Raw genomic sequence first — 23,838 nt, forward strand, 5'->3', positions numbered from 1 at the left:
AAATGCTCCCACTGTGTCGACCATGAATAAATGCTGCAGCACAACTGATCTGCAAGGGTTGCATTAAACTTTTCACAGTATCACCAGAAATATTAATTCTAATGGCATGTGCAGCAGTAAAAGGGTGCCTACTCTGAAAAGTTCAACATTATCAGAGATTCATGAAGTTATCCTATATTCCCATCCAGCTGTGTGCAATCCTGTGTGCCTGAATGGAGGAGTCTGTGTACGGCCAAACACGTGCTCCTGTCCTTCTGGTTTCTATGGGCCACAGTGCCAGAGAGGTAAGAAAATTCTATTTATCATCTTGATAAAGGGCCCAGGCTCAAAACATAAATCTACCCATAACACTACCTACCCCCACATGAAATATATCCAGAGACACTCCTTGTCATAACTACATGTTTACGTAGTAGGAAAGCTACATGTGCTCCTTGTTGTTATAGTCTGCCCTAAATCCACTTTTTATTGTTCCTGATGGTATTGGGAAGAAGAACTTATTGGTGATGCCATTAATGGTAACTAAATAAGTATTCTAAAACTACTTGAGTCAGTGATATTAATTAGCAACTATTCAGTGAAATGAGAAAGCATGGCAGTACTTTGTTCATTTTGGTACCCTGTGGAATGTACTATACTGGTTTCAGAGCCAGGTGATAATTTACCTTCAAATGGGGCTCACAATGTCAACTACTTGACCAGCCTAAATTGTTGTGGATGGGAGACTTCTGTAGGACTTCATCAGATCCTTGCTTTAAAACATGATCCAATATTGCTCTGATTTTGAATCCCTGTCCTAGCTCTAACAGTGTCCTGGTCTTCTCACTCACTCTGTGCTGCAGAAGAAAAATTAATTAATTCTTTAATGACCCAGTATCTCATACAAGGAGGAGAACTTAGGGCCCAAGCAGCTGGAGCACCCCTGTGCTAACACCACTGGATCAATATGGATCTAGTAACCACCCCTGAATCTGGGAATATAAATGCACCCTTATTACCAAAACAACTTCAACATTTAAAATTTTTTGCTCTTACTCTCTTTTGTTTCCCACATTCCTAAACGAATGTGGTCCTGATGTATATTTTCACAAGTGAATGATTGACACAGAAAAATCTAATTGCAAACGGAGCTTGCTGGAAACTTTTTTTTTTAATAATGTTGGGGGTGAAGGAGAGAGTGAAAATGACTGTAGCTTAATGATCTTGCTCTTGAACACAGAAGGTGATTTTCAGCATCTAGATGATTTGAAATTTTTGCTCTCAAGTGTTCTGGTTTAGACCTAAAATTTGAAAATAAGTATCCACATTCATGGGATCTGAAATTGATGGCAGGATATAATGGATGGATGCTGAAGGAAAGCAAAGCCCTTCCTTCTGCTTCTTTGAGAAAGAGAGAAGTAACAGCACCAAGGCCAAGTTAGCAAATGTCCAACACCGATCTGTTTTTCATGGGGAGAAGCCCTTGAGGAAGCCCTTTGACAGAGACTTAAAAATCTGACACCACTGGGAATATTCTGACCACTTAACTGCAAGTATCTAAGAGACCCTCATGTGCTGGGAATCATATCCCACATTTTTGCCACAAACACAGAATCAGTCTCCATCCAGGCACCTGCCCAAATCACCCTTGGGGAGACACCTTCCCAAAAAATGCCTCTGTGAGCTGCTCTCCCAACAAGGCACCTCAATGAGGAGCCTGTGCTTTGGCAGCGTTGATCCCCCAGGTGAGTTTGGTGCACAGAACATTTCCTTTCCTCTCCCCAGCTGTTTGCATTCCCCCCTGTAAGAATGGTGGTCACTGTGTCCGGACCAATGTCTGCTCCTGCGCCGAGGGCTACACTGGGACAAGGTGCCAGAAAAGTGAGTTAGCATTTTAAACATTTCCCTTTGTTTTCCAGCAGTTCTCTGACTCCTAAACAACTTTTCTCCTTTTTGTGCATGTTCCACAGAACATTTAGCCTGTATTTATGCTGTGATCACCTATATTTCCATCAGAGCCCATAATATACCCAAAACCAACTTGTTAATTAGAATAAGTCAAGTCAAAGTCAGGAGGAGAACATTTTGCTGGAATCCTCTCTAAATATTTCATGTGTTCAAAATGAGTAACATTTGTATTCAGAGATTAATTAATTATTTTGCATGAAAATTTTTTTGGGGAAAGAATTAAAGCAAAAGGCCAAGAAGCTGACTAAAATCCTTAAAAATATTAGAAAGTCATAGTTCCAACTTAATTAAGGTAATTGGTTAACAGCACTTTATCCTTGAATTTGTTCTTGTCACTGAAAACTCCCTTTTTTCACGTTACCATCAGTATTAATATTTGATTCTTCTATTCTTTTGGGGAAATAAGTTATTTTGGCACATTTACAGACTCAATTGCTCAACGATATCTGTCAGCCAGAGGAGTTTAGGATATGTATGTGAAAACTTTTTTTTTTGTTTTGTTTTATTATTTCTTAATCAGTTTGAAACTGGCAAGAGGGGAGCCGTGAAAACAACCATTCTTGGCAGGAAGAATCTGTACATTTCCAGAGCATTTTATGTCTCTCACACACAGAGGGGAAAAAAAGCCAGTAAAAAATTCCCTGCAGCAACAAAAGGCCTCTCATTCCCCACACTGCCGCTCTCCCCTCCTTCAGCAGAGAGGGTCGTGACGCACACTGCACAATTGAATAGTCTGTTCTGGCAGGAATGTGCTGGAGGGAGAAAAAAGGAGGAAAAAACCTTATGTTTGGCATCCTGTTTTTGAGGTTAGGGAACATTAGAGAAGTGCTGTTTCCAGCTTTAAACACCCTGCCACATCTCCAGGCAGATCAAAGGGAAGCGTGCTGATGATGATTGCAGTCTAGCAAAGCACTCCCTGGAATCCTCCAAACTCCACCAACTCACAGCAGGTTCCTTTCCAAAAGTTTCTGAGGTTTTGTTGTCCATCTTGGTATAATCTTTTGCAAAAATGTTTTTTGAGGTGATGAAAACAATTTTCTTCTGTCTGATCCAAGCCTTCATTCTACTTCAATAACTGCTATTTAGTCTGGTTTATTTAGCCTAGTGTTATAAAAACTTAAATAAAGGGCCTGTAAATTGATTAATGAAGACAAACATAAATAAGTGGAAGGAAAACACTACTTTTTGCTGATTCTTACTGGCCACTGACTTCTAATTGGTGAAAAATGTTGAGCAATGTTTCTTTTTTCTTGCCTAAAATCAAGAGCACATGGGACAAGTATCAGGATCCATCAAAAGAAGTAGTTAATTCACAAGATTTTGTGTAACAAGCAGTTTATCTTAGAGCTGTATGTCTTCTTATTGTTATATAGAATAATTTCTCTCTCCTCTGTCAGAGGTTCCATTTTTTGCAGCTCCTCTGGAGCAGAAGCCTGCAGGGCACAGCAGAAGTCAGTCTCAGCTGACCTTTGCAAACTTTCCTCCCCAGAAAATGCAGAAAACCAGGGCTCCCAGCAATGGGAGGCTGCTCTCTGTCCCATGAACCTCTCAGAGTTCAAATGCAGAACACTGAGATCCCAAATGCAGAACATCTCACCCCTTTTTTAGGCATGATTTCACATAATTTTGCATCAGGCATAGACTAGATTGGGGGATTAGATAGAATATGTGGCATACACTGAAAGGCTAAAGTGTGAACACAGGCACGCGTTCCTAACTCACACACAGACAAAGGAAAAAGTGGAGATTAAGTCCCTAGCATGAAGAATTCCCACTACCCAACCCTTCTTTTTCTTAAATAAAACATGTAAAAGCCACCATAATATCCATTTGAAATTCCAAATAGAGCTGAGTCTCATGCAGCTCATTCTGCAGTGTCACTAGCAGTAAACATATCTGTATTTATATATTTATCAGGTTAATTTTGATAATCCTGAGGCCCCCTGGGGCAGCTGACTGTGCAGAGGTGAGACAGCCCCATGGGCTGTGTGCCTGAGTGCCCAGAAATCCAGCTGGGAGACGTTTTGTGCAGTTCTTCTGCTGACTTTCCTGGGAAGGGTATGGCAAGAAGGAATCAGGAAAAGCCAGTAGATTTCTGCTTTACAGAGGTTTGGTTGTGGTTTTTTTTTTGGTTTTTTTTTTTTTGGTTTTTTTTTTTCCTGGATTTGAGCATCTTTTCTGTCAGACTTTAAGGATTCCATGTCAGGTAGCTGAGCCCTGACTTGCACAGGAGTTGCAAGTTGCAACTCCTTCCTGAATTGCAAGGACACTTCAGCTTGCACAGAGTTGTAAAATCCATACAAACAGTGAGGGGGGAAAAAAAGCACATATCATGATAGCAAAGCTGTGATCAGATGTGAAGTTTACTGGAGGTTTAACACCGCAACATCTCCCATTTCCAAATCACCAGGACAATGCCAGAGAGATTGCTAAAGGTGAACCTGTGGCCCAAATCACAGCTCAGTGGTGTCTCCTCTTGCTGCCAGGTGACCTCACGCTGAGAGATGTACAGGTGGCTTAGCCACAATGATGAATGTGACAATTCTGAAGAAAAAAAAAAAAATCTTTTGAAGGATTTTATCATTATTTTAATTGTTCTTTGCACTCTGAATATGAAATTGCTGTGTTCTTATGTACTTTTACTTCTAGTACCATTTCAAACACTTCTGACAGCAAAACAGCTTTATTATGTACTTACACTGAGTCTATAATCTTAGAAATTTGGGGTGGATGATTACCTGACTAATAAAACCTATCAAGAAAGAGTGAGTAAACTTAATACTAAGGCAGACAAATTGGCAGTTAATTCAATGTTGTCATTGTTTGATGCACTGATATTGTTTCCACTGCTTTTAGACATTTCTCTTTCATTCTTAATATCTCACCTGCAGGGACAGAGAAGAAAAAGCTTCTATTTAATTTTGGCAGCTTCAGATTCTCAATTGAAGGAGACAATAAAAACTAAAAGCCACACAACCCATCAAAGAAGTTATTTTTGAACTGAACCCAAACAGGCTATTTTTGCTTATTTTAAACACATAGAACCATGGCTTAGGGTTATCATTTTCATCCCTGTACTGTTTGGAATTTCTGCCTTATGATTTTTAGTTTCATTCTTGTACAGCTTGGAAATTCTAATATTGTCTGCATGACAGCCAAAAAGGTGCAGGACACAGTGGTGGCACTTCATATTTTCTGTTCAGGCTCGCTCTCCTTTTCTTCCTGAGTGTGTGGAGAAAGGCATTCAGCCTGAAAGTTTGTGTTTTGTATCTAAATAAACATCATTCCAAAACCCCAAAAAGTGTGAATCAGGGAGGTGTGACTGGCTGCCAGCTGCAGTAAGTGCCTGAGATTATGCAGAGCAGACTCCCACAGCCTGGGCGAGGGTGGCAGAGCTGACAGGGAAATGTGTGGCTGTGCCTCAGCAATCTACAGCCTCGTACTCTCGCTCGAGAAGGATTGTTTCCAGTATGATCAGTCTTGTTGAGAGGGAAGAGGCAAATGCTGGCAGCACCTCAAAATAAAATATGTTTCTGGATCAACTTTGCATCCAAAAAACACGCTCGGGCGCTAGAGAAAAACTGTGCAGTGGTTTGAATTCCCTTTTGAAAAACACAGCTTTAACAATCCTGGGATGTCACTGCTTTTCAGGAGGCTTTAAAGCAGGGTTCTGACTGATATCTACTGCATCCTTACAAAAATTATAAACAAAGACAACACAGTAGGTTTCCTTTATTTACTATGTGTATTTTCATAGGACTGCTCTACAAACAACCTTTCAAAATGAAAGCCCATAAAAGCTGAGTTTTCTTAGGAAAGGTTGGAATGAAGAGAAGGGGAGAGGAAGAGGGATTCACGGGACCACACATTTATCCTTTCCTCTGCTGTCTGCTTCTTGTGAGTGCATCTCTGAGCGAGAAAAGGCGAGCCACAGCTCCCTCTGGAGCTCATCAGCCTGCAGAGGTCAGGGGAAAACAGCATCCTCCTCCTGCCTTTCCCAGCACACCAGGCACACCTGGAGCCTGACCTCAGCCCTTCTTTTGGCACTACCTCATGGCCATGCAACGCAGCCAGAGACATGGGGTTTGCTCCCCATGTAAAACTGAGAGCAAGTTTCTGTGTGCATCTGTTTCCTTGTGTTGGGCTCAATCCTGACGACTTTGTACCACATAAATCATCCCACTGACACTGGGGCTTTGCAGATTGGATCTCAGAGTTAGGAGATAACTATCTCTCCATTTCAGTAATTCCTGCAGCCAGGATTTATAGCCAATTCACAGTGTGCAGTATAACTCACAGTCATTCCTCCAGCTCTGCTTGCTCCTCTTCCCTCCTCCTTTCTTTTCCCTTCCTGGTAGCATGAGGACTTTCCTTGCATGAGAGCTAGAGGCAAACTAATTGGAAATGTGAACACTGGGTTTCAAAGGCAGCTTTTTGCTAAGCAATGTCATATTGTGAAAGTCATTGATTTCCCACATTCCAGCCTTCCCATGTAATGTTTCTGTGCATTACTGCCTCGCCAGCTGCATAAGCAGGAAGTTTTACTGCTCAACAAATCAGACTCCCACCGAGTTGTCATCTTGACACTGTGTGATATATTCCCCAGAATGTCTTCACTGAGTAGCCAGATTGACTTAAGCTATCAAAAACCAGCCAGTTTGCAAGCCAAAGGTCCAGCAAACCCTCCCACACAAACAAGCAGGGAACAAACCACATATCTCATCCAAATGGATGGAGGAACCATTTACACCAGACTTGCTTTTCATACAGTAAGGATGTGCTTAAAAGCAACAAGTGTCTGCCTAAGATTCCTGGACAGCAAATGTGCTTGAACAGTGGGTGCTTGGAAGGAAATGAGCAGCTGCTTATTGTCGCATTCACATTCTATGGAAAAATCCCTTCGCCCAGCATTTTTCTCCTGGAAGCTGAGAAGCCTCAGAGAAAAAGGAAAACAATTATTATCTCATTTGCTTCTCCTGTTTTGCTCATGTGGAGTGAGTTTGGAGATTGTTTACCCACAGGTGATTGTTTCATTGGATTCTGGTGTGAGTTGTTTTCACTTTTTGGCCAATCAGGACCAAGCTGTGTTAGGACTCTGGAAAGAGACATGAGTTTTCATTATTATCTTTTCGGCATTCTGTAAATATCCTTTCTGTATTCTTTAGTATAGTTTAGTATAGTATTCTTTAAGATAACATAGTATCATAAAATAATAAGTTAGCCTTCTGAGAACATGGAGTCAGATTCATCATTCCTTCCTTCATCGGGGCACTCTGCAAATACAACAGCTTATAGCAAAGAGACCTGTAACTTCCTGTTCAAAGCAACAAGAGTACAAAGGTTTGTGGGCTGGCTTATCCCCTGGTTGGTGCCCAGTCTGGAGACACAGGAAAAGGAAACACTGGTCTCAGTTTTTACTTGATTTTCCAGTCTATGTAGCATAATAGGTTCATATTAGATGCCATCTTCCTCCCCTGGGCAGGAAATACAACAGAAGATGAACAAAAAAAAAAAAAATCAGGCTACTGCTGTCTTTCCTTTTCAGCTGAACAAAACATGATCCGTGCATCTTGCCTGGGGGGAACAGGGAGAGCTGTGACTTCCAACAGGCGACAGTGACTCACGGCACAGCCTGGTTTTGGTGTGCCCTCAGAGCACTGCTCCTCACTGCTCACCCTTAGTAAGGATTTGTGACAAAACCATTAGTCGACCTTTCTTAAAAACTAATTGTTTTCATATATATGTAGCTGTTGCATTTATTTTAATAGGGGGTTTGAGTACCTGCATCTGTCTAAATTTATTTTTAGGAAGGGAACAAGAATAAATCTGGGTAAGAACAGAATATATTTCCTAAATAAGTCCAGAAGCATTATTAAATTTTTTATTCATTCCATAAGCAGAACATTCCCAGACTGCAGCATGAATTTTACTAGAGTAGACCATCTAAATTTTAATATTCTTTACATATATCTTAAATGCACTGAAGAAATGTACCAGATCTGCTGCTGTATGTAAAAGCATGCCTAAAGCAAAATAAAAGGGATTCCTGAATTACTGCATCTCTCTTTGCAGTGGGCTTCTGTGTGACAAAAAGTGCTCTTTGCCCACTAATTGTTTTAAGAAACAACATTTTAGGGATCTATTTTTTGACTAAAATATTTTTTAAATGTCTCTTAAAAAAGGAGCAATGGGTCTATCACTTGAAAAGCCCAGAGGACATATGGTCATGGAGATTAATATTGTCTGTTTATCTACAAAAAGACACAGGCAAGACAATCCTCTCCAGCACTGATTTCCATGTAAGCTCAAGCTTATTTCTGAGGCAGATAATAGCAGGGTGATGGAGAGATGCAGTGCCAGTGCAGGCAGCAGTCCTGTTCCAAACTTCCTGACCAGGTCCTCACTTTTTGGCTGGGTCATCAGCCAGACCCCTGCACCCTGTGGCTGCTCTCCTTGTCTTGGGACTTGAATCTCCCTTTTCTTTTGCACAGATGAAAATGAACCAAATTGCACCAAGCACAGGCAGTGCCTTAGCCTGCTCAGGGCATGGAGAATGTGCCCAAATGGCCTAAATTGCTGGTCATCCTCAAGCACAGAGCTGCAAAAACAATCAACAGAGGAGAAACTGTGTGTGAGTCCTCTTTCACTTCTCATTCAGGCATGACAAGGAAGCAGCTCAGCAGAACAATTTATATGCAGGCTGGAATGGTTCACTGACCTAATAAAACACAGAGCATTCTTCAATGAAGAGAAAATGTTACCAGACTCAAGCCCCTAACAAGTTGGGAATATGACCTGTGCTGAGAGTATACTTTGCAATTCCCCACATTAATTATTCACTAACAGTTGCAAAGATGAGAATAAAGCAGAGCTAAAGTCTTTTTCAAATTAATAGTGTTGCAATCAGACTAAAACCAGTCCATAAATGAGAAAAAGGATTTACTAATGGTTTCAAAATCTCACAGTTCCTAGCAGAATATTCCCCAAACATCCAAATGTGCACCTACACGTGCTTATTTTGTTTATGGTGGTTTCATTCTGCAAGATGCTGAAGTATTCAACATTTATCCCAACATGATACTATTGCATGTCCAGAGTTTCACCTGATGGCAGACAATAGGCAAAATGAAGATCATGAGACCAAGACAGAGACATTTCAGAAAAGGGGAGTGGGGAGTCCCCTGCTTGTATTGCAGTGACAATCCCCCACTGGTTCCCTGAGGTTTAGGAGCCTTGCCTACCACTCACTCCCAGGGCATCTTTTGGAGGTAGAGATGGAGAGATCAGAATCCTCCTTAGCTGACTGAAAATGTTATCAGCTGCTGAGATAACGTGACAGCAAACAGGATTGCAGTGCATCACACACTGACTCTGGGAGTGCAGTCTAGCAGCTCAGTAGTTTTTCCATATAGTAGTAATTATTTTTCTCATTTTTACTGAACTAATAACTAAATTAGATTTATTTCCTGCTTTAATATCTCTAAAAGGCCCCATAAGTATATCAGAGTACACATCAGCATGAAGACCCAGACATAATTAGGCAAAGCACTGACATTGCAATGCTATCTATATGGTTTGCAATTTTTCTGACCATTTTTTTCTTCTGAAATGTGTGCTAGGTCATGCAAACTAACTCTTATTGTTTGAGCTCTGTAGTAAAGTGAATATATTAGGAATGCAAACTGTCACCACAACCATCACAATTACATTTACAGCTCCCTCTGTGTCTTGTAGTAATTTGTTCTCCCGCATTGCATCCCTCAGAGGTTTCTACCAGATTATTTTTTATTATTCAGAAAGGTAATTTATTGAAGAAGTGCTTTGCATCTCTGTCAGAGGTACATGAAGCGAGAAATAGGGTGAGCAAACCTCAAAATGATTGGTAGCTTGATATGGATAAGGATCCAAATTTTCAAGCATTGCACAAAATTTGGAATTTTATTACATGACAAGTATTCTTTCTCCCTAAAATTTAATCTGTGGCTGTAATTACTGGCATTCAGTGGATCACACATTTGAGGTTACTCAGGTAGAGCTTGCAGAGAAAGTTGTTTATTTACAAACCCAAATCAACACAGATGAGGAATTTCAGATAAAATCAAGCTGTGGGAGAACATATATGCCTAAAACTCAACATGGGCAAAACTATTTCCTCACTGCCCTTGGAAGCAGAAAAAGGGGACTGGAAATTGCTGGTGTCCCGAATCCATAACGTGTTTTTCAGAGCTGTGTGCATTTGGGACCTTCACAGCAGCAGAGATATTGGTACATCCATCTCACTAATGATCTGTTGAGCATCAGTTATACCCTCTAAAGGGTGAATGACATTTTTCTACCTCCACTAGTTTCTGCCAGTAGAATCCAAACAATGGTGTCCTTTGTTAGAAACATTTTTTTTTGGCCACAGCACACCCATTTGGGGATTTTTTTTTTTCTTGTTTCTTATTTTTTATTTTAAAGGATTGAAAATCACTCAGCGAGATGAAATCTTTATTTGGAGCCTAGAAGAATCCAAAGAGCTGTTCCCTTTCTGCAGTCAGGATAATGTTTCATCTGAGCAGTGCTGCTTGGGTGCATAATGCACCCAGAGAGATGGAGAGCCTTCCTCCAGTGGAACAATTGAACTGTGCTATTTTGTGAAACTGCTGGTGTGACCTTCCAGTTTGTGTCCTGTGAGAAGGACCAGCAACATCCCCACAGTGTCATGATCATGCCATTCCTGGCACAGAGCCTTTCCATGTTCATTTTGTTTTATCAATAGGTGATCTATTTTACCTACAAACACTTGAAAGGGCCAGAAGTGCCAGCTTTAGCACAAAATCCACTTCTTTCACATTTACTGGCTTCATTTTTGTGCACAGCTCGAGTTCTGTCAGCTGCATTTCCTAACAAGAGCAGTCAGTGATATTTTTAAATCTGCCCCGTGCTCTGTGTCCATACTGGGTTGTATCTCCCCAGCTACAGCTCTTTGCTTTTGAGAATGTCACACCAAATCAAGGTAACCACTAAGCAGCAAGGAGGAAACAAACATTAAAACAACATGTACCCATAGAAAAAGAAAACCTGAGACTGATCAAGCTCCCTGCTCCACAGAAGAGCAGTAGAACAAGTTGAAATATGCACTGGACCCACAGAGAAGTCATCAGTTCAAAACCAACACCAGCCAGAAATAAAAGCAGTGCCTGTGAATCACCCAGAAATGTCAGCACAGGGATGGTGACTTAAGGGATAAGCTGAAGTATCTACCAGTAGGTGATCTTTTGGCTGCACTTCTGTGTTCTTTGTCAGCAAGATACAGCCTGATGCATTGCCTTAGCTGGCCCACACAGATGTTACTGCTTGAGGCTATTTTCACTCTTCCTTCCAAAGGCAGGAGGCACACAGAAGCAGGTCAATTTGCTTAGCTCCCACACAGAAAAAAAGAAAAAGAAAAAAAAAAAAACGGAAAGAAAAGCTATTTTGAAAACTACGTCTTCTAATCAGCACTGCAGCCTGATTCACTGTCTCCTCATCAGAGCCTTGGCTCAGGATGCCTGATGACAGGTAATTTTGATTCAGAAAGAAATAGTCTCTGCAATCTCATGGCCAGGAAAGGACAAGGATGTTTCAGTTGCTAAAACATTGCAGAAGATCTCTTTCTTCTAAGATTTCAGAGCCATGGTGTAATATTCCACCTCTTTTTTTTTTTTTTTTTACTTCATGGGGGGGGTGATATGTCTTATTTCAGCAAAATTAAAAGCTTTTCACTACTTATTATCTCCTTCTAGTGAGAAATGGTGTAATGAGGTTCTTTTGTCTAAAGGTGGCTTAGGTTAAACTAGGAAAGTTTTTGATAATGCACAGAAGCATTATCTGGAGGTCTGGAGGACATGCCTGGCTGTTTATAATCTCCGTATTTGGCCAGCAGATACTGCTGGTTAATAGTGTGACCCTTCACCCAGCAAAGCATGTCCAGTGCTTAACTTTGCCCCCAGTCCCATCTGGTTTTACACAACAGATAATTTGCTTAATACTGTTTATATTTTAGTAGGAATGTTGCTGCAGATCAATGGGAACAAAGGCAGGCAGCAGAAGTCACTGACACTGTGGGTGTCCATGGCTGGTGCTACTCACACCAGAAGAATAGGGTTCACTTCAAGCACAACATTTCAGGTGTTGAGTGGTTTTAGTAAGCCAGAAATATTTATTTTGCAGGCAAATTCCTCTCTTTGGCTGACAAAGCAGAAGGTCTGAATACCTTCGAGATTTTAGGGCTGAAGAGTTTGGTATGGAGCTTCATGGAGGTCGATAAAAGAGTTTCAAGAAGCACTTCACTGGGTCAAGTGAGCCTAGAGGGGATAAGCCATGAAAAGGGTCACAGGAAATTTTAAGTGATTGTAAGGTCAAAATGCATTAAAGCCATCAAAGAGAAATAGCTGCTGCATTAAACAGAAAACTCAGCAAGCTGTGAATGCCTTTTAGTGTGTGGGAGGAGTGTGCCTGTTTTATGTGGTGCTCTGTGCAACACCTGTGTTTTATCTTAACACCTACAGCTGCTTGTTGCCTTATCAGAACCACCCCTCCTCTGACATACAGCACAGAACCACACTGCTCCTTCAACCTGCACCACCACCTTCAGCATGGCTCACCTTATCTGACCCACCGTTCAGGGAAGCAGAAGATCATGGAAGTGGTTCCAAGCTGTAAGTGGTGGCCTTACAGAATTGTGGCACGTTACAGGCTTGAGAAACACCATTGCAAATGAAATTCTGTGCTTTGCTGAAGAGCGTGGAGATGTCAGCACTGGCAGCAGGGGAATGATGAAGGCTTTGGTGATAAGCACTGACTGCCAGCAAGCCTGCACCCAGAACTTGTGGACAGCCCCTATCCCAGTGATTCATCCTGCCTGACTGCAACAAAGGGAAGACACAAATCTGTTTATATCCATGGCATTAGGGCTAGTCCCCAAGAGAGATGGAAAACTTATCAAACCCCTGCTGTCTCTGGGTCAAGGTGCCACGGCTTTCTTAAGAGGAGGGCAAAAAAAATATAAGTGAGTCTTTTCAAAGTCATGCTAGTACCTGGGAGGATTGCAATAATTTGATTTGCTCTCCTAGTGTCTGATAATTTATTTCGTTTTCCTGTGAGACGCTCTAGCATTTTTGTTTGCTATTTTGAAATTGGAACTCCTCCACAGAGGCCAAGGAGTGGGACCAGAAAGGATCCAAACTAGTTATCATTAACAAATGTTGAAGTCTGCCTGATGGGTATTGAGATGGAGTTGTATTTAAGAAAGTTAAAGAAAGGGAGGACAAGGTGGAGATGTCAGGAAGGAAAAGGGGAGAGATAACACTGCATTCATTTACCTAAAGGTGCTTGTGAATTCCTTGGCAAAAAGAGAATTTCTTCCCCAGAGGGCAGGGAGGCAGAAGTGCTGCTCCAGTTCAGAACAGGTTTGGTACTGACCTGAACCCTCAGTTCACTTTGAATTGAACTCCTTCGGATTTATCACTGGAGTCAGAGATGCCATAAGTAATAAAGGCAGTTCATGCTATATTTTCATAGCTACTTGGTCATTTGTAAGGCAACTGAACAAAAAAAGAGGTAGAAATGAAAAGTTGAAAGTCAGTTTGAACTTATGTTTTTTATTCAGATCAAGACTGGACCTCACCTGTTGCTGAAACCATTGCTGAATTAAAAATTTGACTCTCTGCAGCTGGGTCTGCTGTCAGTACAAAAAAAAAAAAAACACCCAAAACAATAGGAATGTGATTAAGGTTAAAAATGTGTAAGGTTAAAATGTGTAAGGTTAAAAATATACAGAAAATGTAAGCAATAAAAGAAAGAAAAAAAGGTGAAATATCCATCTGAACAAGTGCTGCTGTCCTCAATACCTTTTCTTGACTTCACTTTCTAAGAGGTAGTGGGAAGATATTGTCCAAGTTTCAGACTATTTCAAAACAAAATCTGTATGTTTTCAACTGATTTTAGGAGAACAGGTTAGTGCTGGGGAGATCATGGTCCATGAATATCAAAAAGCACCAAGTGATTTTAAATCTAGAACCAAACTTCATGGTTTGGGCTCATCTTTTCTAAATTCTGAATGTCTAAGCTGTTGTATAATTGAAATTTGAATTGATCCAAGATTGTGGATCAAAAATCTCTTATTGGAGGTGTGAGATCAAAGGGGAGAGAAAAAAGAAGAGGGAAAATAAGAGATTAAATTATTTCAGAGTTATGGAGGCCATGACCCTTTGAACTCATGTAGGTTTGAACCAGTGGTTGCAGCATTTCTTAAGAGCTCAGCAAGAACTGTAGATCCCTGTTAGCCTGAGTAAGCAGAGGCCAAGATTCCAGCATGGATCAGGAGAGGTGGAGAAAGAAGGAAATGGAGGATGACAGTTTGAGGGCTGGGGTCCAAGCAGCCCCGATAATCACGGCCATGCCTGCCCTGCCTAAGGGCAGGTCAGGATGCTGAGGGATCCAGGAGGCTTGGCACAGAATGAAATGCAAATGTAGCAGCCAAGCAAGAGCAGCAATACAGCTCCAAAAGCTGCCAGTGCAGCAGCATCTGGGCTGAAGGGAGAGACCAGCACACAAAGTGCTACAAAAGCAATATTTCACTACATCACAGGAATAATTAGGGAACCTAAATCTATCTTCTTAAAAATGCCTGATCATACCCGGGAGAGGAACAAAAGGTTATTCTCCCATCAAATAAAAGTTGCTGCATTTTTGCATGCCATCTTTTAGTAATCATCCCTATTTTGAGGCTCTGTCAGGATTCCACCTCCTACAGCAGAGGTCTGAGGGGGGACTGTGGTCATTCAGAGCCCAGTGTGCAGTGACAGCTCCACAGTCAGGGTTGCTGCAGCACTAACAGTCACTGATGTGCAAAAAGGCAGCACAGCCTCGGGGCTGATGGAGGCACTGCTGTGTTTTAGCTGCCAGCCCCTCGAGTCCCCTGCTCTGCTGAGAGGAGCTGGGTGTCCCACGGCCACCCATCCCTGCAGGCAGGGAGGAACAACACCAGTTACCACGGGTGGGAAGGGGTCACTGCCAGCTCCACTGTGCGTACAAAGCTTTGGACACGGCAGGAGCCTTTGGGCACAAATGCGTTCTCACACCTTCACTGCCAAGCTCCTCCTGACTTGGCTCTCCTAGCCCAGTGCAGCCACTCGCTGTGTTACACGGCTTTTTGTACTCCACCCAATTATCCAATGCCTCCTTCCATGTAAAATGCAAATCATTCCCACTCTCACCATACTGGCACTGCCATGTTTCTGAATAACCCAGCCTCTGATGGGTGCTTCCTGCGCTTACCTTAATAGGCAGGGAGAGACAGGACGGGAGGAATTTGGGTACCTGCCTATGGCATCTCCCTACATCAAAGCAAGTTGGGATTGCAGATGTGTGACCTCCCAGAAATGTGAGATTTTAATGCTAGAGGTTCTAAAGCAACATTGGTAAGTACAGCTTAATCAAAGACACAAAAACTAGCTATTCAATTTTTTCATGAAGTCAACAAAAAACACATCTGGCTTCTTGTGTTTGAAAGAACAACTCAGCTCTCACATCTTATTTGTACAAAAGAATAAAGTAAAAAGGTAAGTATTTTAACAAGTGATGGTTCAAAAGGCCAATGGAAGAATAGATATTTAGGATTTATGCTTGGCTGAATGCAAAATCACACCCAAAACTGTGTGAAAACAATCCATACTCATCAAGGCCTTTCTTACCCAAATGAACATCTAAGAACATGAAGGAGGAGTCTTCCCATATGGAAGTGAAAGCTCTACCAATCTTTGGCTTGTCCTCTTGCTTTTCTGAGAATCTTTGTAATCAGCCTCTCTGCTCTGGTGAGGCAGCTCTTACCAGAGCTTCAGCCAAAAAGTTTCCACATGACACAGCATTTCCCATAAAGATTTCTGGGACCTATCAAGCCTCTGCGTTTCAGACTCTCAATTCCAAACCGCTTTTCTGGTTTTTAATTACAAGCCAACTAACCTCTGCAAGGAAGTAAGTGATCCTGCACTAAAGTCTTCCCTCACTTCCCAGCCCCCACGTTCTTCCTTTGTTGTGTTCCTGCAGGTGTCTGTGAGCCCACGTGCATGAACGGGGGGAGATGTGTCCACCCCAATGTCTGTGACTGCCCGTCTGGCTGGAGGGGAAAGCACTGCAGCAAACGTAAGCACCTCCGCTCCCATCCAAGTTTATATTCATTAGCGCACTCAACAGCAATCTGCAATCTTTTAATACTAAAAACCAGCACAGAATCTGTTTTGCCACTTCAGCAGTTTGAAGAAATAACAGTTTTAAGTACAGGTGTTACAAAATGCTGTAAACACTTGATGCCTGCAGAGGAGAAAAAGCTGTGTGGGGGAACCCTGGTTCTGCTTCATGCAGCTCTGTTATACATCTTGTTATGGAAATTCATTTTTACAGTATTAAACTTGAAGCATTGATTTTATGTTTTAACAGCTTCACATATTTTGTTATATTCTGCAGAGAAATGTCATGTATTTCAAAGTACAGAACTATCTAAAGCCTGCTATAAAGCTTCCCAAACTGATGTACTCTCAAGGTCATCGGTGCATAATTTGGAGAATGACGTGTTCTTACTCTGTAACTCTGACTACAGTTACATAAAAATGTAATTAAAAAAAAAAAACTTCTCACCCTAAAATATTTTCAAGGAATATTTTTCCATACATGGCTATTCATTACCATGAAGTTGACAGATAAATTGAATAAATTTATAATCAAGATGACATACTGTATGTAAACCAGATTAAAATATTGGCTTTTTACCCTTTAGGTCCTGCTAGTAAATATGATTTCAGAACCAGTGGCTTGAATTTATAATATTAATAATTTATTCAGAACTGCTGAAGGAAGGAAGGGTCTCATACATATACACAGATCATACACTCACTCTTTCAGGATCTCTGAACAAAAAATATCTATAATAAACATATCAAACTTTTCTATGAAAATATTTGTTTTTTACATAGAATATGTAGCACATGAATGTATCATAGAGAGATTATTCTTAGCTGATGATGAGCTAAGCATTAGAAATGCCAAGTCTCCCAGCAGACAGTTATCAGAGATAAATTTCTTAAGAAGAAAATATCAAAGAATGCTGATCATCATACTGATGATGGGATGAACAGAACACACCCATTCCTTTGGAAGTTGGCCGCATGGAATAAAGCCTAAGGTCACCTCTCAGCCAGCTGTTGAGCACACAGGTACATCACATCCATCCTCTCACTAGTTTCCTGTCCCTGTCCAGCTGTTTGCCTGCAGAGGTGTCTCCATGGAGGGGAGTGTGTGGGTCCCAACGTCTGCCAGTGCTCCAGAGGATGGGTGGGAACGTTCTGCCAGACCCGTGAGTGCTCCTCATTCCTGCAGTTTTGTAACGCCTCAGGTTTTTACACATTGCATTTTCTCCTCTGTGTGTATTCTGTCAGGTTTATGCCTGAACTCAATCATCTTAAAGGTCTTTTCCAGCCTAAAAGATTCCATGATTCTATTACGTGTAAAAGTCAACCATAACATGATTAGCACCTAAATTCTTCCTCTTATTTGTCAGAACTGTCCTAAGCTGCCAGTGAAACTGGTACTTTCAAAGACATTTCTAGACTCAACATAAGAGGCCTGACTCATCTTTTTTCTCACATGGATGCTGACATCAACCTGTCAGACAAAATAAGTACTTTTTAAATTAAATAATTTGAAATACAAGGTAAAAAGGAGAGGTCAAGGAGAAAAGGAAATGGAGTACCCATTCTCTATACCCAAGTGGCATTAAGCACAGAAATTCTGTGTGTCTGCTAACCTCAGAGCCTGACCCTGTAAATTCTACTTGTTCAGACTGACCAAGGTGGCTTTTAGTATTTGCATTTGGGGGGGTTGGGAGAGCTGGAATGGGAAGAGATCTGTTATTGCCAATTACATCCAGGGTCACTTCAGCTTGTGGCTGCCATTAGCTTTACAGCAGAAGGGTATGAGGAAAATATCAAGGCATTATCCCCTGTAAAGGGCATTATCTCCTTTATCTTCCTTTCCCTCACACTCACAGAGCATAATTACTTATGGAAATCTTCTGTCAGCTAACTCCCAATGGCTGTGTAATTGTTTCTTTGTGCCAGCTGTCTTCTAGTTCAAACATGGGAATGTTTAAAGTTATTGATGGCATATTCTTGACTCAGTTTATAAAATAAATAAACAAATCGTGCTTGTTCCTGTGAAAGGCAAGTAGGACTAGCATTAACAATTTCTGCTGTCCTATGCAGGCACACAAGCCAGGTAATTTTTTATAGATTTATCTAACCTTTGAAACTTTGCTCCAAATCCCTTCACCTGCTAGTCATTCTGATTTTATTATTTCTTCCTGTAGTGGGAGGTTAAATCTTTTTTTTTTTTTTTTTGTCCAGAAGGGTCTGGCTGAAACTCCCAGGTCCCACAGCAACCCCAAATTTGTGCTTTTTTAAAGAGGAGAGTAGACTATTGTCAGAGAGCAGATGGTGAGGTCTTACAATGCTGCTCCAGGGTATTCTCAGCGAGGCAGGGGCAAAGCAGAGGAACAGGAAAGCCTTCATCCTCACAGATGTTAGTATGAAGTGTAACCCTGAAAGTAAGTCATGTTTCATGTTTTAATGGGAGGCTATTCCCTCAAACCCTGGACTCAATGGAACAAATGTATTTATCTGTCTAAACATGAGAAGCCTCCTGATTGCCTCCCTTGCTCACCTTCTCCTGAGCTCTGGCAGAGGCTGCAGCAGCACAGAGGGCTGAAACCAACCTCTGGTCACTGGTTTTGTTGCTCTTTTACTGCTTTGGCCTCTGTCCCATCTCCCAGCAGCACAGGGACACTGGGCCAAACCCACAGGCTCTGCCAGAACCTGTCAGCTTCTGGCAAGGAGCTCTTTGGTTCATCACTCCACTCCCCTGTGCAAAACTGCTTTGTCACATTTAAGCTCCTGAGGTTTCCCTGAGCACAGCACCCAGGTCTTGCTTGGATGTGCATTCCCAAATTCCACTGTAACATCAGCAAGGCTGAATTCAACCTAGATTTGCACCACTTTAACCACAGACTTTGGCTATTAAACTCAACAATGGAGCAAAATATTCACATTGTAAGATGATAAAGTAGTAGCTGCTACATTATATGAAAATATTATATCATATTTATATTTGTTTATTCTATAACATTAAATCAAAACTACAGGGTTTTACACTATATTGAATATTTTGATTCATAATATGTATTATTTCTATGTTTTCAAATTATTCATCTCAATTGATTCCATTTTGTTAATCTCAATAATTTCCACTTCATAATGCAAATATTTCATCTCACTCTACAAGTAACAATTCAGAGGATAGGTGTTTTCAACAACCACTCTGTAATCCAGAATCCATTAGGGCAGGATTTTTTATCAGGGGCTTTTTCAAGGGCAGGAGATAATTAGATAATCCCAGCTTCATTCTTTGTTTTCAGCCTGTGACTTCACTCAACTGTCCTTATCAGGATGGTGGTGATGGAAATGCAGATACAGGTTTCATCTACACACCAAACCTCATTTTTTCCTGCCTGACTTCCTGACACATTGAGGAGGGTGACTAAACCACAGGATATGCAGAGACTTCCACTACCATTTTCTGGACATTTCCCAGACGGAACAGGTTGTTGCAGTACTTTGTACTGAGATAGCCAGAGTAGGTCCTTAAGCCAATGCAAGGAACAATGGACAAATACTAGGAAATCATCTTGGACATCTACTTTTTGATTTATCTTTAATAAGAGTCCCAGAGCACCTCCATCTGTTCAGTTTCTAACTCACAAAGGCCTGAGCCCACATGGACCATTCAAGATGTTTGGAGGCAGCAGCTGTCACAATAATTCCTCTCTAAACACTTTCTTTCTTCAGCCTTCTACTAAAACAAAAAAAGACAAAACATTCTCTACTTTTAGGTCTCTAATAATTTAACTGTTTACAACCTCAGATACTGATGTCTCAGGTTTTCTTATCACCTTTCACCAGGAACAAAGACACAGATTTCTACCACAAGTGATAACCCAAAAGACTTCAACTTTCAGCAGACAAACCCACTGACAGTATCCTAGAGTAGACTTTCCATTCTACTGCAATGAAGATTGGCAATGTCTAAGGCAGAATAACTTTGTGTCTAAAATATTTTGAAAATGCCTCAGAGAGCTAGAATGGGCTGTAATATCAGAGGTAACAAGGAGCTTATAACTAATTTGGAGCAGGTCTGCTACATTTTGGAGATGCAATCACACAGGCAAAAACTCTGCCTCTTTTGCAACGATGCACAATGAAATTGCATGTCCATGTCATGCAGTGAATTATGATTTCTTAATGCTAAAATCAGTCAAACTCACAATGACATTCCAGAGACATCTGTGCAGGAAGGTTTATTTACAGTTTCACAGGTCCCTGGCTGTAACTAGAGAACTTGGCAAGAGCAAAAGAGACTTTCAGTAGACATTGATAATGGATAAAGCACAATAGTCCTCCTTTATCAGACTGTAAATAAAGAGGTCAGTCAAAAGAGTAGTTTTCTTCCCCACTCATCTGTAACTGAACAGAATGGCTTCTGAAAGAGAATCGATAAAATAGGTCATTTGTCCCAACAAATAAGGTGTATGGGGGAATACACACGTTATCCTTGATAAATATCTGTGACTTTGAGGGGTATAGTTTAAGGAATAATGGTCAATTTTCAGACTGTACTGCAAATGTAGGGAAATAACCTTTTGGAAAAACAGGTTAAAAAAAGTAATTTGAAATATTCAACGTGTCTCAACTATAGAAAAGAGCAGCTTTATAGAGGAGGGCTCTTCCATTAGAAGCTTTTCTGTCTGACTCTGTTTTTTGCTCCCATGGCTGCAAAAGTATCCAAAAAACTTGCCTTTCTGAAAAGAAAGAAACAGTATGCCGGGGTCACCGTGTTTTCCCATCAGTGATTTCATTCCTGTTCCATATTAGACGCCAGTTTAAAGATCCATGCCTGAGGGTTCCCCTTGCTTCCTGTGCTGGTAACTCACATCTCTCTTTTTCTTGGGCTCAGAAAGAAACATTGGGGCAAAAAATTGAACATCTGGCAGCAGAACCTGATCACTCTGACAGACACACCCAAAACACAGCTCAGTAAAGTCAGAAGGCTTCTGGCCAGGGGTACAGGCCTGTTGTCTGAGGCTCTGAATGCAGGATCAAGGTATAATTCTAACAATTAATTATAAAGTATAAGAAGGTTATAGTTGTGAAGGATGTTCGTCATTAAAATTCATGCTGCTGTCTTCTGTTCTAATATTATTGAACCCATACTGGCTTCTCATTGCCCTTCAGAATAACTTCTCTTTATTTGCATGTTATAAGTGTCAAGCTTATGGCCTTATAATTTCCTCAATATTCTTCCCATTCTCTCTCTCTGCCTTGAACAACATCCTGGGCAGGATTTCCTCAAGCTTTCCTCTGTAACCCTTCCAAACCTTAAAAAAGCAAATAATTTTGAAAAGAATGTCGTTTGCATGCAAATTATAGCTCTATTCTTTTAACATGCAGGGATAAAACTCTTTCTGTAATTGGCATTTATTGATTATAATTTTAACATAAGCTTAGCCTGTTAAATGACTTTGCTGAATGTGTACAGTATAATGCATACATAGCTGGTGTCATTTTTAGTGTTTAGTGGCTTAGCATCCCTTGTAAATACATTTATGAAATATTCATTTGAACTTCAGCTCTGTTATTATCCTCTGTGATGTCAATTCCAATTTTCCTCCAAAATGTTTTGAACTTTTCTCCTAACTGAGCTCTTGTTTTTCTGAGCACTACAGAAAGAAGCTGGGGGTGAACAGGGAGAGATAGGAAGAAAAGGATGAAAAAAGGAGGAAATATTTTCGCTTTTTAAAATTTATTTTCACATACTGAGAATCAAGGAAACCACAGAGAAAACAAAATTCTAGTACCTCATCTAATGCCCATGTGTACCAGAACACCCTCAGATGCTATAGGGATCTGCAGAAAATCCACTTCTCTTTGCATTACCTGTTCCTATTTCATCTGCTACCAAGATGAAAGGAATATCAGCTTCCATTTTTCTCCATTCATATCAAACAAATAACAGAAATATACACAATTCTTCCTCTAATAATATTAACACACACAGGTCTCTCTCTTCCTGCCTGCCATACAGTGGAACAAAACTTGCTTGGGCACAAGGAGCCTTTTCTGCTGACAATGCACTCCCTGTTGGGAAATGGTTCTGTCCCAGTGAGCCAAACTCTAAGAATTTTCCAATTGTAAATCTGTCTTTTCAAGGTTCCTGGAGGAGCTGGAGTAGCACTCCAGAGATGATAAGCTTCCTGTTCTAGCTTGAGTGTGATTTCATTCCTCCTCTGCCCCCTCCACACCCAGAATTCAAACTTGCCCCTGCCCTTTCAGAAAAAGGAGAAGTTCTGAGCTTTGCAGTTCACTATCCTCTATCTTAAGGAGATTTTTGCAACAGACACCCAACAAAACCAAGTTTCCTCCTTAAAATTTGTTTCAAGGAAACAGCACTTTTGCCTTTTCAAAGTGGCAGGGATACATCAACAAGCTCTTAGACCAGGGAAGCAAGTCTACGAGGTCAGTGGAGTCCTGCAGCACACAGCCACTGGCACAGCTGGCTTTTCCCAAAGGAGCACCTGAAGGGCACCAGCACATGCAGGTCTGTGTGTGCTCTTATTCTGGACATGCTCTGAGGCAGTGCTTTTGACACAGCATGAGCTCTCACTACCTGATCATAAAAACACTCTTTTGCCAAGCTGGTTACAGTCTCTCCTCTTTAAGATGTGTAGAGTGGCAGCAAGCCTGGTTCTTTGCTTCACTGCCCCAAGGCTGTGAAGTTTGTTAGAGATATTTAGATTTTAACATTCCTCACTCTGTCAAAACCTCAGCCTCCTCATTGGCATAATAACCTGACAGAACTAACCCAATACAAATTCCAGGTCATTCCATGATGCCAAGGTCACTATTACAATTATTATAACACTGAGAATCACTTTTGGATGCCTTAGAATCCTACAATGTGTTTCCTAAAAAAGTTTGCCCTGGTCTATGTCTGAGACTTCAGATCTCAACACAAAGACTTGGCACAAACTTAAATCTGAGGCAGAATCAGAACCTAAGTGCAACAAACTAAAATTGTGGAATTTGATCCTTCAGCCCCTTAATTTTTTTAAGCTGATCTCCTGTAGGAAAAAGAAAAAAGCTCACAAGAATACAGCAAGTTCCTTTAAACCTGATGGAACACCCTGCTCCATCATGAAGGAGATTGGTCACAGACATGTGTCTACTTTATTTTCAGCTCTGTCTTAATGGTGCATGGTTGGCAGCTTCCTGTACTCCTCTGCCACACAAGAAAATGTAAGAAACCATTTGTTGAGTCACATCTGACCAGTGTTTAAGGCATTTAGTTTGACTGCCTGAAACTAGGATACAATATTCTGGCAATATTTATAGAAGGTTTAGCTCAGGAGATCTAATTAAAATACTGTGATGTGTGTTCTTCTTGAATTGGTGCCCTCTGAATTGGCTGTTCTTTTTCCTCCATGACAAAACAATGTCATAACAATGGAAATTGCTAATGAGGATGAAAAACCAGCTGAAATTTGACTAATTGCTTTTTTCTCTTTTAAAAAATAATAGAACACTGATTCTTTTATGAACAGAATATCTCCAAATTGATGGGCCTTTATAAATGTAGTGCTCTAGATAAAACATTTCTCTGGTTTTTTTCCCCTTGGGATAAGTAGATCATTACTAATTCTCTATGACCATGAAATCACATGTTCTTTGATTTCCAGAGGTGTAAAGTGTGAAGTTCACCAAATTC

At 40.9% G+C, this 23,838-nt stretch overlaps 1 protein-coding gene across 1 annotated transcript in view; it reads left to right on the plus strand.

Annotated features, from left to right (window-relative positions):
* Window positions 1-23,838, plus strand: part of LOC121356598 (von Willebrand factor D and EGF domain-containing protein-like) — a 169,510-nt gene that overhangs the window by 138,788 nt on the left and 6,884 nt on the right. The window contains exons 24-27 of the mRNA XM_041473234.1: window positions 189-284; window positions 1,765-1,860; window positions 16,018-16,113; window positions 17,225-17,359. Coding sequence (XP_041329168.1) covers window positions 189-284; window positions 1,765-1,860; window positions 16,018-16,113; window positions 17,225-17,359 — 423 coding nt within the window. The remainder of the gene's footprint in view (window positions 1-188; window positions 285-1,764; window positions 1,861-16,017; window positions 16,114-17,224; window positions 17,360-23,838) is intronic.

This window comes from Pyrgilauda ruficollis, unplaced genomic scaffold, assembly GCF_017590135.1.
Source record: "Pyrgilauda ruficollis isolate IOZ18807 unplaced genomic scaffold, ASM1759013v1 scaffold3, whole genome shotgun sequence".
Taxonomy (NCBI): Eukaryota; Metazoa; Chordata; class Aves; order Passeriformes; family Passeridae; genus Pyrgilauda; species Pyrgilauda ruficollis.